At 36.5% G+C, this 15,624-nt stretch overlaps 1 protein-coding gene and 1 pseudogene across 4 annotated transcripts in view; one reads left to right on the forward strand and one right to left on the reverse strand.

Moving 5' to 3' along the window:
• Nucleotides 1–15,624, forward strand: part of COMMD10 (COMM domain containing 10) — a 203,363-nt gene that overhangs the window by 92,107 nt on the left and 95,632 nt on the right. The window contains exons 6-7 of one of the 4 annotated variants that reach the window (XR_008955604.2): nucleotides 3,845–4,118; nucleotides 4,424–12,296. The exons of 2 other annotated variants lie outside the window; for them this stretch is intronic. Coding sequence is in view for 1 of the 2 variants with exons in the window: in XM_063604598.1 (XP_063460668.1) it covers nucleotides 3,845–3,910 (66 nt within the window). In the remaining variant the exon portion in view is untranslated. Of the gene's footprint in view, nucleotides 1–3,844; nucleotides 12,297–15,624 lie in introns of those variants that run through there. One more of the 4 variants, XM_063604598.1, reaches the window with a different exon arrangement.
• Nucleotides 6,421–6,518, reverse strand: LOC112439912 (U6 spliceosomal RNA; annotated as a pseudogene).

The raw sequence follows: 15,624 nt of genomic DNA on the forward strand, positions 1-15,624 counted from the left end.
TGTCATGTGAAGGACAAGAACAAGGAGATGATTGATACTATTAGCAAACTATTTTAGGTGTAGTGATCTCTGAGGAGATGACATTGAAATTGAGACCCACAGAAGAGAAACAACTAGGTCTGTTAAGAGGAGGGAGGCACATTATTCAAGCAGACAATTGAATGTATACAGGCTTTGAGGCAACAACAGCAACAAAAAGTTTCTTTCGTCTAAGAACTGATAGTACTTTAGCTCTAGGCTACTATTTAATATTAAGATTATGGATGGAAGGCAGGGAAGGAGGTGAAAGAGAAAGAGGAGAGAAATTAAGAACAATAGGTTTCCGGTTTATGTAAATTAATGAATGGTAGTATTGTTTACTGAAATGGGGAAGAGGTGTGGGGGGTGGGTGTCAGGGAGCTCAGCTGTTTTGAGAGAGTTTGAGCAAAAAAAAAGTCAGTTGAGGTGATTAAAAATTGATACATTAAAGTGAGAAATCAAAGAAGAAACTTTGTTGCTGAGACATTTAGAATATTTCTCAGATATTAATAAAATTTAGAGAACAAAACAGTATTCTAGAGAAAACACTAAGGTTATTAATTAAGAGGAAAGCAATCTATTTGGGGAGGTTTAAGGGAATGTTGACATATACAAATACTAAAAAATTAGAAAGCTAAGTAAAAAGGGATCTCCAAGTGGAAAAAATCAGATTGTCCAGAAAATAATAAATACATGATTGATATGGTTTGGCTGTGTCTCCTCACCCAAAATCTCATCTTTAATTGTAATCCCCATAATCCTCACGTGTCAAGGGCAGGACCAAGTAGATGTAATTGGATCATGGGGGCAGTTTCCCCCATGCTGTCCTTATGATAGTGAGTCTCAAGAGATCTGATGGTTTTTTAAGCATGTGGCATTTCCCCTGCTTGCACTCACTCCATCCTGCCACCCTGTGAAGAAGGTGCCTGCTTCTCCTTTGCCTTCTGCCATGATTGTAAGTTTCCTGAGGCCTCTCCAGCAATGCAGAACTGTGAGTCAGTGAAACCGCTTTTCTTTGCAAATTACCCAGTCTTCGGTATTTCTTCATAGCAATGTGAGAACAGACTAATATAATGATCATAAAGAGATTGTTGGTGAGAGAGGCCATTGACTCACCAGAGAACCTAGAAATAAATTACCATGGGCATATAATATCTAACATTATATTGAGTTAGTCAAAATATGAAATGTTAATATTTATAGGGGAGACTAAGGATGATGCCAGAACTGAAAGAAAAATGTTTCTAGAAGATCTAAAACCTAAAGATCTTAGCAGACTCCTTGAGAAAAATGTAAGTGCCTGAAGTAGTTTTGAAAATCTGGGTTTAGCTAGCTCATGCCCTAGAATTTCAATGACTACATAGACTCATTAAAATGAAATTCAATCTTGTTTTTATTTTAAACGTATTTTTCAGGTATCCAAGGGACTGTTAGAAGGACTTAAATAACCCATATCCTTATGAAAGTGAATTATAGGCCTCCTTGAAATTAATAAAAATCTTCAAAGTAGTATTTAATTTAAACTTGTAACTTTCTTTGTGTTCTGAGAGAGTGCTGTTTCTTTATATTTTAAAGAAATAGACCATTTCTGTTTTGTTCACCAATATATTCACTGCACTTAGCACACTGCCACAGAGTAACCATTTAATAAATACTTTTTGAATGAATGTATAAATATAAATTTTACATTTAGTTTTGGGTTACCTGGATAGCTGATAATTAATGAAGCAGTTCCTTTGTGCCCCTTAGGAAATGTCTCTACTGTGACCATATTCAGGTATATATGGTGGCAGGCTATATGTGAATAGAATTAGTGCTTATTAGAAATGAGGTAGGTTGTTTTTGAGATTATATGTTTCCATGCACTGCAGAGCATACTGGTGTTATTTTAAACAAAATATAAATAACTTTTGGATTTTGTATAGATTTTAATTATTTTAATCAGTCTCCCGTTAAGGGTTAATAATCCAGTTAACTATGTTGTTCTCAAATTCCAAATACTAAATTACTGAGGTCATGATGCTTTGGGGAACAAATACTATTAATGACTAGTGAAAGAAGTTTTATAGATCTCACATTGTTTCTGGAAGACCAATAGATGTATTTATTACCATAATAACACATAGAAAAAGGACAGACATTTCTATGTGGTCCTTAGTTCTGTCTTTTTTTTTTTTTTAATCCAGCATGTCAGTCCTTTTGTGTTCACTCCCTAATTATGTATTTACATTTTCTTTATTTTTCTTAACTATATATCTGGCCTTTTTTTTTTTTCTCAAGGTCTGGATTAAAATCAGCTTTACTCTACAATAAGTTGAATTGATTTGGGCTTCTTTTTCTCATGATCCTATTATTTAGTGACTGTTTTCTTCAAATATTTGTTTCCATGACTTTTGTTACTTCTTTATAGACATATTTTTAGTAGTTGCAATTTCACCTCCACCCAGCCTTTCTGGGTTGATAATATTGGTTAACATTGACTCCTAGGGTACAGTCTCATCAATGTTGGTGTAGAAATAAGATATAATGAACACCAAACCTAAAAAAGCAGCGTCAACTTTTACTCCAGCAGCAGTGGAGTTGTTATTTACCAAAAGAAAACAGATTCAGCAGAGATCTGTTAGAATGCCTATGTTATGCCCTGTTAATCTAAAACAGTTCCATGATAATTCTCTAGGGTTGAACTGTTTTTAATAGTATGTATGAGAAAACATTTTATGGGCTTTTAGCCAGAAGATTTTATATATAAATGGTAGTAGAGGAACATTGTTAAATTCATGAATCTTGGAGGCAATGTAATATAATCGATTTTGGGGCTTTTAAATCAGCTTTGAATCCTGACCCCTTCACTTATTAACTTTGTGACTTTAGGCAAGTTACTTGACTCCTCTGGGCCTTAACTTCCTATTTTGCAAAATGAGAATAATATGACTTCCTGACAAGAATTTTGAAAGAATAGAAGGCAGTTATACAAAATGTGTGATGAAAGTTTTGGCACATACAGGTTTCTTCCCAAAGATGAACAAGTCCTACTGCTAAGTATAGAAAGGGAGATATAAGTACAAGTTCCTCGTTATTTCTTAGAGCTTTGTGCCCATAGATCTTTATATTGTCTTAACCTATGTGATCCACAATGACCCAAACTACAATGTATGTCTTAAGAAAGCATAGAATTTTTACTTTTTTGTTCAGTTTGAACAAAAATGGTCAGTTGTGCTCTGAGTCCTAGGTGTCTTCTAGATATAAGTATGTGGGAAGGACAAAGACAAGGGGCATTTAACAGAACCTCAGGTCCTACTTCTAGCAGAGCAGCTATACTTTTCTGTTTTACCATTTGTATTTCTGTGTAAGATATTGATTGAACAAAGGGGTCTGTGTATTACAAAAAAGCTTGAAAAAACAAAAGCAGGGTCAAGCAGTCTATTTCTTGGTTTTCCTTTTTCTCCGATGCCACCCTGCTTTCTCCTTGGCGTTTTAAAGTTTGTGGGAATGGGTGGGAGTTAGGGTGGGGAAGTAGGGAGGAATTCCATTCTGTCTTATTGCGTGGAGTTCTCTGAGAACAAAACATAGCAAAAGGATAAGGGTCCTATGCAAAGAGGGCATTTCTGGTGGAAAAATTCCTTGACCTCCTTAGCTCTTGCGTTGACCTCTGTCAACAAAGAGCTATGTTTTGAGGCTTGATTACAAATTTTACAACTGGTAAATAACAAATACATCTTGCCTCTGATTGCTTCCTCCTCTGACTACATTGAGATATCTTTATTAGACCCTTACTATTTTCATTATCTTCTTATCTTAGACTCTAATCACTTTACTCTCATTTCAGTGTCTGCAAGTTCTTTTCCCATTAGTCTTCTCTGTACCAACCAGCAAGAACTCTGACCCTGGATGAATGTTACCTGACTTTACTGCCATCAAGCATTTTTGGAGAAAATAACACATTGGGCTAATGGTTACCTATGATTTCCCGAGGTCTGGGTTCGACCCCTTTTAATCATCTGAGGAATTTTTCTTTCCTCCATCTTCATTATCTTTCTCCCTGTAGACTTTTTACTGTCAACGTTTAAACATGTTCAAATAAATCCAAGCATCGAATGAAGGTAACAAATTAATCAACTTATTGGTTCAGCTGCAACTCTGTTTCTCACCCCGCAGTCAAACTTTTTAAACAAATTGTTTATTTTCATTGTCTTTAGCCCATTCCAATACAGCTTCTGCTCCCATAACCCCAAACTGCTTTTGTAAATTTGTTTCACTTCCGCACTTAACAGCTTTCCCATTACCTTCTGATAGTCTCATATCCCTAACATTATATTTGCACAATTCTACCTCTCCTTTCTAGCTCTAAGCACTTTTTTCATTTCATGAAATACAGTTAATATTCTCCTTCTCTGGGTTTTTGCAGGTTCTATCCTTTAACTGGCAAACACTCTCTGCCTTCCTCAACTCCTCCCACCTAACTGTTCAGTTATCAGATGTGATCTTCTGAAGGAGGTTTACCTTGACCTGAACTGGCTGAGTTCTCCTACTTCATACCTTCTCTTCACAGCACTTGTCACATTTGTAATAATGTATTTGTCATTCTCCCTGTGCCTTTTAATGTTGGCTTCTAGAGATTAGGGATCCCACTGGTTATAGGACTGGAGAGGGGAGCTCAAGAAATATTTGTTGAAGAAATGACTGAATAAATTAACAACTGTAGCTTTTCCCAGTTCAGTGCATCAGTTGTGTCCTTGGCCTTATTGGAGTTTCTCTTCCTTAGCAGCATAATGAATTTTAAGTGGAGGAAAAACTATTAGTGATTCCACTAGAGTTATTAAGCACTGTAGCCCGTAATGCATCATAGGCGCACAACATATATACTTTTCCATTATTGTCCTCTGCTTTTTGCTTTAAAAATAACTAGAAATATATAATAATTTCAAATACTAGGAAGCTGAGTATTTTGTTTCTTATGGCACTTTTAATCAAATCACATTATTTATTGAGTACTACTCAGTGTATATCCTAAAGTAAATAATAATAATAGACAAATGAATCAAGTTTCTAAAAATCAAAACAAAAAACTTTAAAAACAGTATGGGAATACATGTGTTCAAAAGAGACCCCAGAAAGTGTTTTCTTCCTGAATATATTAGACCCTTTTCAGCTCCTAATGCTGTAGAATAAATGAAGTGTTATGAAACTGATAATTAGGAACTATCTGAAAGCCAAATGTTTAACTAAAATGTATGATAAATTAATGAACATACAAAGGAATAGATAGCACTGGCAGTGTATTTGTTTTGTGAATTTTATTTATATGCAAAATAATAATTGTATATGCATTTAAATATAATTGAATGGTATACATATGTATAGAGATTGCTACCATATTTGATGGATTGGTAAATAGTATTAGAGGTAATTTCTGAAGATATTTTAGTGTAAAGATATTGATGTAAAAAAAAAATCAGCAACCTATCTATATATGGCTGTAACAAAGAAGAGTGATTTGGACTACTGCTACAAAGTAGGTTAAATGATCTATAAATTACTTCATGTATTAACATTCTCTAAATTACTTCATATATTAACATTTACATGTAATATATTTGTAGTATATTCTAATTTAAATATCCAACGGAAATTTGGAAATGAATATAGTTTGTGTTTAACTGAGTTGAGAAAGCATAGTATGGTAATTAAATTCTTTTTTTAACCAAACATTATTATAAATAAAATTGCTGAATTCCAAGTATTTATACTTAAATAACTTTATGTTGTAAACAGTGTTTTTTTAAAGTACTTTCTTTATACCTTCCACTTTATTTTAGTTAAGTTATAGCCATGTCTCTTGGGTAGAATTCTGAGAGAATAATAAGGGACTTTACCCTGTAATCACAGAAGCAGTTTGGTAATATAGGAACCAAGTGACAGCTTTTCTTTTTCAAGTATATAGATTCAGATCTGGACAGGAATCTTTAAGGGTGACCTAAAAGATCATTACGTCAGTTTACAACAGAAGGTTTACTCTGTTAGTTTCCAGTAACTATAATGGAAACTAACCTAGATGAACATTGGTACCTACTTTGCAGTTAGTGACTGATTTTATTTGACCAATTAGCACTCATGATGGAGAGGAAAATAACTTGTCTATGACCTGTCATGATCAACTCCTAAGGGACAAGCTTTGATTACCTCTTAGGTTTATTGTTTTTGCCTTATCAAGTCCACTTGACTTAAAGTATGTTCTACAGGCGGAATACACTGGGGGTGGCGGGCATGGAATTTTTTTTTGCTAAAATTAGAGCTAATAAGTTTGATTTAGAGTAATCAGTTTTTGCCTCTGTTCTCCCAACAATTGTGTGATATTAGGAATATCTTCCTTGTGTTTCTTTTTAATAGTTTTTATTTTATTTGAAAAAAATGGAACACTTCACAAATTTGTGCAGGGGCCATGCTAATCTTCCCTGTGTCTTTCCAATTTTAGTATATATGCTACTGAAGTAAGTGAGCACATGGTTTTTCTCTTTCTTTCTTCTTTCTTTCTTTCTTTTCTTCTTTTTCCTTCCTTCCTTCTTTCTCTCTCTCTTTTTTTTTTTTTTTTTTGACAAGGTCTGGCTCTATCATCCTCCAGGTTGGAGTGCAGTGGCACGATCTTGGCTCAGCTTCCACCTCCTGGCTCAAGCAATCCTCCCACCTCAGCCTCCTGAGTAGCTGAGACTGCAGGTGCGCACCACCACACTTGACTAATCTTTGTATTTTTTTGTAGAGAGGGGGTTTCTCCATGTTGCCCAGGCTAGTCGTGAACTTGTGAGTTCAAGCAATTCACCCACCTTGGCCTTCCAAAGTTCTGGGATTATAGGCATAAGCCACTGCACCCAGCCCATATGTTTGTTATTAATGAAGGTTGTGCTATCAGACACATAATATCACTGTGAAAACAACATTTGCCACGTAATTGCTTAAACAGTGTTTTACAAGAATAAAAAATTTATTGATGGCTCATTGTATGTTCGGGTTTATTCTGAGTGCCTTAGGTTCCACTTCCCTCTGTGGAAGCCAAAGTGGGGCAGATAGTTCCTCTCATAACTCCTGTGACAGCTAGAGTTTGGGGCATATGACCTCCTGTGACAGCTAGAGTTTCCATCAACTAGTTGGAAATCTCTGCATGAGACTTCACATCTAGGAAAAGTGATGCAAAGACATAGCAACAGTTTAGAATTTATTCTTCTAGTGGTTTCCAACTCCCAGGCTCAAGCAGTCCTCCCACCCCAGCCTCTAGTGGCTAGAGCAGCATCCAGTGTCTCATACCAGTGGAGATACTGGTACCAGCAGTGGTGGTGGTGCCACATCCTCAGCAGAGGCTTCCTAGGCTGTCTTTTTTTCCAGCATGATTTTGGTTGCAGTTCTGGCTTCCTAACCTTCCTTAGTGCCATCTTGTTTCCCAAGTCTGTTTCTTCAGCTTCATCATTTTGTGTGCCATCCGAATTGTTTCCTGCTTAACTTAACCAGAAATCACTTCCATTCTTTGTGACCAAGAACTGGACTAGTACAATTCTCTTGAAAAAATTGGTCTTAATCCCTAGCTGTTTGGCAATATCTTATTATGATTACTTTTTTATAGCCACAGCTGCCAGAACCCTAAATTTCAGTTAACACTGTAGAGAGAATTTAAGAAAGAGGAAATAAAAGTTTATTTAAGTCATGACATCAGAAGAAAACAGTAATGAAAATCTAATGAACAGTACTATTTTCAAGAAATTGTTGATGTATTTTAGCAAAATGAAAACAACTTAAAGCATATTTTTAGTTGTTGCTGTTTATTAATATTATCTTTATTATGAAAGGAGGTAATTTGTACTAGGCATGTACTCCTGACCTTCTGAAAAACCTCCCTTCATTTTTCTTTGAAGAATCTTTCCCTTTCCTGCTCTTAGAGTAGGGCTACCTCCACCAATTCAGAGGTGATTTATGTGACCTGTGCCTAAGCAATCAGCATGCTTTATCTCCTTCAACACAGTGATTGGTTGAGATTGGATGAGTATATATCAGGGTACTTCCACTGAAAGATAGCTATTGCAGCTTCGAGCACCACAGCCTCACACATCACATGGAGCTGAGAAGACCAAAATATCAGAAAGTAGGACTGAGAGGATGGAGGGAGAGAAACTGAGTCCTGATGGTGTATTTTGAGGCCTATATATATATCTAGTAGAAAATGTTGTGAAACTTTTATAATTAGGAACTGTTTGAAAGTTAAATATGCAGCTAAAAAATATATGATTAATTAATGAATATACAGAGGAACAGATAGCAGTGACAGTATATTTATGTTGTGGAATTCTACTTACATACAAAATAATTGTATGTGCATTTAAATACAACTAAGTGGTACACATATGTACAGAAATTGCTACCATATTTTATAGTTTGATAAATATCCAGCTATTTTAAAAACTATTTCTAATCCTACGGTTTCAGTTCCATAACCCATTACACTGCTTTTTTGCCTATGCCAGTTTGGGTTAGATTTTCTGTCATTGGCAACCAAGAGTTCTCTGTTTCTTTGGAATATAAATGCTAAATCATCTTGAGTTGGGATTGTAAAGTCTTGCTACCATGTTTTGAGGAATACCTCTTATTTATGTTTTAGTTACATATAACTTTTGTACCTGAAATATTAACAAGGAAAGCAACTAAAAACTTTAAGCTGAAATACTAATCTTGAAAGATAAGAATGAAAACTCAAACCTTAAGTTCTATAAAACTTTGAGATAGCTACATGTTTACTTTCAGAATAATTTAAATTGATAGAGTACAAGTTGGGAAACAAACACTTTAAGTGAATATTTAAGTCATGTAAAATATGTATTTTTAAAAGTCAAATTAAACATATTACCAAATTTGCTGGAACTATATATTTTATTTATAATAAGCACTTTTCTACATTTTACACCCTGTTGCCTTATATAACTTTCCACAGTTTTGACATTATAACATTGTGATTTTCTGTCAAACATGAATGAAAATATGAGTTTATGGATGATAGATTCATGCTATTTCCAGATTTCAGAGGGGTAGAGGAAGCAGCAGAAAGGCCCTGGAGCTCGCTGGATCCCCTAGCAGGCCATTCCTGCATGACACCACAGGGATCCATCAGGAGGGTGGCCAGAGGAGCAGGGGGCAAAACTCCACAGAGAGAAGTAAATCTCTAGCTCAACTTTGTAACAATTTTAATGGGGTGAGAAGCCTCCTGGCCAGAGGAGTCCTGGGGACTCCTCCTGGGAAGGACACAAATCTGGAGTGCACACTCAACAGGTGGGGGAAGAACGAAGCCCTATTCTTTTGCAACTGGGCGGCAGATAGCCTGGGGCAAGTTTTCAAGCCTGTCTTACCCACCACCTGGAAACAGACTTGGGGCTCTTGTGGGGCTCGGTGGGAGTGAGACTGGCCCTTTGGTTTGCATAAGAGCTGGGTGACGCCTATGACTGCCAGCTTTTCCCCACTTCCCTGACAACCTGCATGACTCAGCAGAGGCAGCCATAATCCTCCTAGGTACACAGCTCTAGTGACCTGGGAATCTCACCCCAATCCCCAACAGCAGCCACAGCAAGACCCACCCAAGGAAAGTCTGAGCTCAGACATACCTGGCCCTGCCCCCACTTGATGGTCCTTCCCTACCCACCCTAGTAGCGGAAGACAGAGTGTATATAATCTTGGGAGTTCTAAGCCCCTGCCCATTGCTGGTCCCTCTCTGCACTACTACAGCTGATGCTCTCTGGAAACCACCACCTCCTGGCAGTAGGCCAACCAGCACTAAAATAGAGCATTAAACCACCAAAGCTAAGAACCCTCATGGAGTCCGTTGCACAACCCCCCATCCCCCCACCCCCCACTAACTCCACTGGAACAGGTGCTGGTATCTACGGAGAAGAGACCCATAGATGGTTCACATCACAGGATGTGATATTGTGCAGACAACCCCCAGTACCAGCCTGGAGCCGGGTAGACTCAGTGGGTGGCTAGACCCAGAAGAGAGACAGTAATCACTGCAATTTGGCTCACAGGAAGCCACGTCCATAGGAAAATGGAGAGAGTACTACATCAAGGGAACACCCTGTGGGACAAAAGAATCTGAACAACAGCCTTCAGCCCTAGACCTTCCCTCTGACAGAGCCTACCTAAATGAGAAGAAACCAGAAAACCACCTCTGGTAATATGACAAAACAAGGCTCTTTAACACCGCCCCCCCCCAAAAAAAATCACACTAGTTCACAAGCAGTGGATCCAAACCAAGAATAAATCCCTGATTTACCTGAAAAGGAGTTCAGGAGGTGAGTTATTTAGGTAATCAGGGAGGCACCAGAGAAAGGTGAAGCCCAATGCAAGGAAATCCAAAAAACAATACAAGAAGTGAAGGGAGAAATATTCAAGGAAAATAGATACTTAAAAAACAATAAAAAATTTAGGAAACTTTGGACAAACTTATAGAAATGTGAAATGCTCTGGAAAGTCTCAACAATAGAATTGAACAATTATAAGAAAGAAATTCAGAGCTCAAAGATAAGGTCTTCAAATTAATCCAATCCAACAAAGACAAAAAAGAATAAGAAAATATGAACAAAGTTTCCAAGAAGTCTGGGATTATGTTAAACAACCAAACCTAAGAATAATCAGTATTACTGAGCAAGAAGAGAATTCTACAAGCTTGGAAAACATATTTGATGGAATCATCCAGGAAAACTTCCCCAGCCTTGCTAGGAACCTAGACATCCAAATACAAGAAGCACAGAGAACACTTGGGAAATTCATCACAAAAAGATCATGGCACACTGATTGTCATCAGGTTATCCAAAGTTAAGACAAAAGAATCTTAAGAGCTGTGAGACAGAAGCACCAGGTAACTAACTTATAAAGGAAAGCCTATTGGATTAACAGCAGATTTCTGAGCAGAAACCCTATAAGCTAGAAGGGATTAGCCCTATCTTCAGCCTCCTCACACAAAACAATTATCAGCCAAGAATTTTGTATCCAGCGAAGCTAAGCATCATATATAAAGGAAAGATAGTCTTTTTCAGAAAAACAAATGCTGCATGAATTCACCATTACCAAGCCACCACTACAGGAACTGCTAAAAGGAGGTCTAAATCTTGAAACAAATCCTGGAAACACATTAAAACAGAACCTCTTTAAAGAATAAATCGCACAGGACCTATAAAACAAAAATACACCTTAAAAAGCAAAAACAAGGTACACAGGCAACAAAGAGCTGGATGAATGCAGTGGTACCTCACATATCAATACTGACATTGAATGTAAATGGCCTAAATGTTCCACTTAAAAGATACAGAGTGGCGTAATGGATAAGAATTTACCAACAAACTATTTGCTGCCTTCAGGAGACTCACCTAACACCTAACACACAAGGACTCACATAAACTGAAAGTAAAGGGGTGGAAAAAGGCATTTCATGCAAATGGACACCAAAAGCAAACAGGGGAAGCTATTCTTATGTCAGACAAAACAAACTTTAAAGCAACAGCAGTTAAAGAGGGACATTATATAATGGTAAAAGGCCTTGTCCAACAGGAAAATATCACAATCCTAAACATATGCACCTAACACTGGAGCTTCCAAATATATAAAACAATTACTAATAGACCTAAGAAATGAGATAGACAGCAACATGATAATAGTGGAGGACTTCAGTACTCCACTGACGGCACTAGGCAGGTCATCAAGACAAAGTCAACAAAGAAACAATGAATTTGTACCTTGGAACAAATGGACTTAGCAGATACATGCAGAACATTTTATCCAACAACCACAGAATATGCATTCTATTCAACAGTGCCTGCAACTTTTTCCAAGATAGACCATATAATTGAGGCCATAAAACGAGCCTCAATAAATTTAAGAAAATTGAAATTATATCAAGCCACTCTCTCAGACCACAGTGGAATAAAACTGGAAATCGACTCCAAAAGGAACCTTCAAAACCATGCAAATACATGGAAATTAAATAACTTGCTCCTGAATGAGCATTGGGTCAAAAACGAAATCAAGATGGAAATTTAAAAATTCTTTGAATTGAACAACAATAATGACACAACCTACCAAAACCTCTGGGATACAGCAAAGGCAGTGCTAAGAGGAAAGTTCATAGCCCTAAATGCCTAAATCCCTAAATGCCTAAATCCCTAAAAAGACTGAAAGAGCACAAACTGACATTCCAAGGTCACACTTCAAGGAACTAGAGAAACAAGAACAAACCAAACCCAAACCCAGCAAAAGAAGGGAAATAACCAAGATCAGAGCAGAACTAAATGAAATGGAAACAAAAACAATGAAAAAGATAAATGAAACAAAAAGCTGATTCTTTGAAAAGATAAAAAAATTGATAGATCATTAGCAAGTTTAACCAAGAAAAGAAGGGAGAAAATCCAAACGACCTCACTAAGAAACAAAACAGGAGATATTACAGCTGACACTCCTGAACTACAAAAGATCATTCAAGGCTACTGTGAACAACTTTATGCACATAAACTAGAAAACCAAGAAGAGATGGATAAATTCCTGGAAAGATACAACTCTCTTAGCTGCTTACATCAGGAAGAATTGGATTCCTTGAACAGACCAATAACAAGCAGTGAGATTGAAATGGTAAGTTAAAAAATTACCAACAAGAGAAGTCCAGGACCAGACAGATTCACAGCAGAATTCTACCAGACATTCAAAGAATTGGTACCAATCCTTTTGATACTATTCCACAAGGTAAAGAAGGAGCCCTTCCTAATTAATTATGTGAAGCTAGCATTACCCTAATACCAAAATCAGGAAAGGACATAACCAGAAAAGAAAACTACAGACCAATACCCTTGAAGAACATAGATGCTAAAATCCTTAACAAAATACTAGCTAACCAAATCCAACAACATATCAAAAAGATAATCCACTATGATCAAGTGGGTTTCATACCAGGGATGCAGGTATAGCTTAACATACACAAGTCAATAAATGTGATTCACCACATAAAGAGAATTAAAAACAAAAATCACATGATTATCTCAATCGATGCAGAAAAAGCATTCAACAAAATCCAGCATTCTTTATGATTAAAACTCTCAGCAAAATCGGCATACAAGGGACGTACCATAATGTAATAAAAGCCATCAATGACAAACCCACAGCCAACATAATACTGAATGAGGAAAAGTTGAAAGCATTTCCTCTGAGAACTGGAACAAGATAAGGATACCTACTCTCCCTACTTCTCTTCAGTATAGTACTGGGAGTCCTAGCCAGAGCAGTCAGACAAGAGAAAGAAATAAAGAGCATCCAAATTGGTAAAGAGGAAGTCAGACTGTCAGTGTTTGACAATATGATGGTTTACCATGAAAACCCTAAGGACTCCTCCAGAAAGCTCCTAGAACTGGTAAACGAATTCAGCAAAGTTTCCGGATACAAGATTAATGTACACAAATCAGTAGCTGTTCTATACACCCATAGCGACCAAGCAGAGAATCAAGTCAAGAACTCAACCCCTTTTACAATAACAAAAAGTAAATAAGTAAGATACGTAGGAATATAACTAACCGAGGAGTCAAAGACCTCTACAAGAAAAACTACAAAACACTACTGAAGGAAATCATAGATGACACAAACAAATGGAAACACATCCCATGCTCATGAATGGGTAGAATCAGTATTGTTTAATATTACTCAAATCAGTAAGAAAAAAACAGTCCCATCAAAAAGTGGGCTAAAGACATGAATAGACAATTCTCAAAAGAAAATATAACAAATGGCCAAGAAACATATGAAAAAATGCTCAGCATCACTAATGACCAGGGAAATACAAATCAAAACCACAATGCAATACCACCTTACTCCTGCAAGAACAGCCATAATCAGAAATCAATAAACAATAGATGTTGGCATGGATGCAGTGATCAGGAAACACTTCTACACTGCTGGTGGGAATGTAAACTAGTACAGCCATTATGGAAAACAGTGTGGAGATTTCTTAAGGAACTAAAAGCAGAACTACCATTTGATCCAGCAATCCCACTACTGGGTATCTACCCAGAGGAAAAGAAGTCATTATTTGAAAAAGACACTTGCAAACACGCATGTTTATAACAGCACAATTCACAAATACAAAGTCATGGAACCAACCCAAATAAATGCCCATCAACCAACGAGTGGAGACTATTATTCTAAGTGAAGTAACTCAAGAATGGAAAACCGACCATTGTGCGTTCTCACTGTTTTGTGGGAGCTAAGCTATGAGGACACAGAGGCATTAGAATGATACAATGGACTTCGAGGACTTGGGGTGAAGAGAGGGAGGGGGTGAGGGATAAAAGACTACAAATATGGTGCAGTGTATACTGCTTGGGTGATGGGTGCACCAAAATCTCACAAATCTCCACTAAAGAACTTACTCATGTAACCGAATACCACCTGTACCCCAATAACTTATGGAAAAATAAATATGTTAAAAAAAAAAGTAATAGCCAAATCTGTTAACTCTGTGATTCCTGCTTTGGTTAATGTAGATTATTATCACATGATATTAAAGAGTCAGGATTATGGAGTTGATGTTTTACTGGTGCTTTTTTTTTTAAAAAAGAAAAATGTTTATTATTTAAGGCTGTGTGCAGTATGTGCTTATATTCAAACATCCCTTATGCTGTTAGTCACAGAAATACTATGTGTATATGAATGGCTTTTCACAGTCTATATAATGATTGGAAAAATAACTAATATAGTATATTCTAAATGATGAATCTTTATCTTCCTATATAAAGGACATCATATTACTAATTTTCAAATTTATCAGTAAGACACTGAACAAAGCCTAAAAATTAATGGATATTGTTTTAATGTGATGTATGATTTACTAAATTAAGCTTAGGAGCATTTCTATCTATGTATTCCTATCTTTCAGTATGTGCTTACATACAAATAACAACTTTGTAAGTATTTTCTTTTTACAGATTTTCAGTAATTTATATCAGAAGTATATAATCAAGAAAGTTTAATGTTTCTGTCCGTTAAATATTTAAAATATTTTATTCTAAAGTAAACCCTTTTGGCATTTTTTAATGTGGGGTTGCCTCATCAAATTTTGCATAGCCTACATTACAATCATAGAATCTTGAGTTTTAGAAGAGACTGTAAAGTTCATTTCATTCATTCAGCATCCATTTGGTGGTAGTGTGCTTTGAAGACTTACTAAGAAATTAACACCTAGGATAACATTTTTTACTTTGCAAAATGTCATTGTATTAATATTTTACGCGAACAATACATGAAATTACAGTACTTTTTTTCTGTTTCTTGCCAAATTATAAGTAGAGTTGAAAACAGAATTATTTTTTGGAGATAGGATCTTGCCCTGTTGCCCAGGCTGGAATGCAGTGGCGTGATCTTGGCTCACTGCAACCTCTACCTCCTGGGCTCAAGTGATTCACCCACCTCAGCTTCCTGAGTAGCTGGGACTTGAGTGCCATCAAGCCTGGCTAATTTTTATTTTATTTTATTTTTTGTAGAGACAGGTTCTCACTATGTTGCCCAGGCTGGTCTCAAACTGAGCACAAGTGATCCATCCCCCTC

The sequence above is a fragment of the Pan paniscus genome, chromosome 4 (assembly GCF_029289425.2).
Source record: "Pan paniscus chromosome 4, NHGRI_mPanPan1-v2.0_pri, whole genome shotgun sequence".
Lineage (NCBI taxonomy): Eukaryota > Metazoa > Chordata > Mammalia > Primates > Hominidae > Pan > Pan paniscus.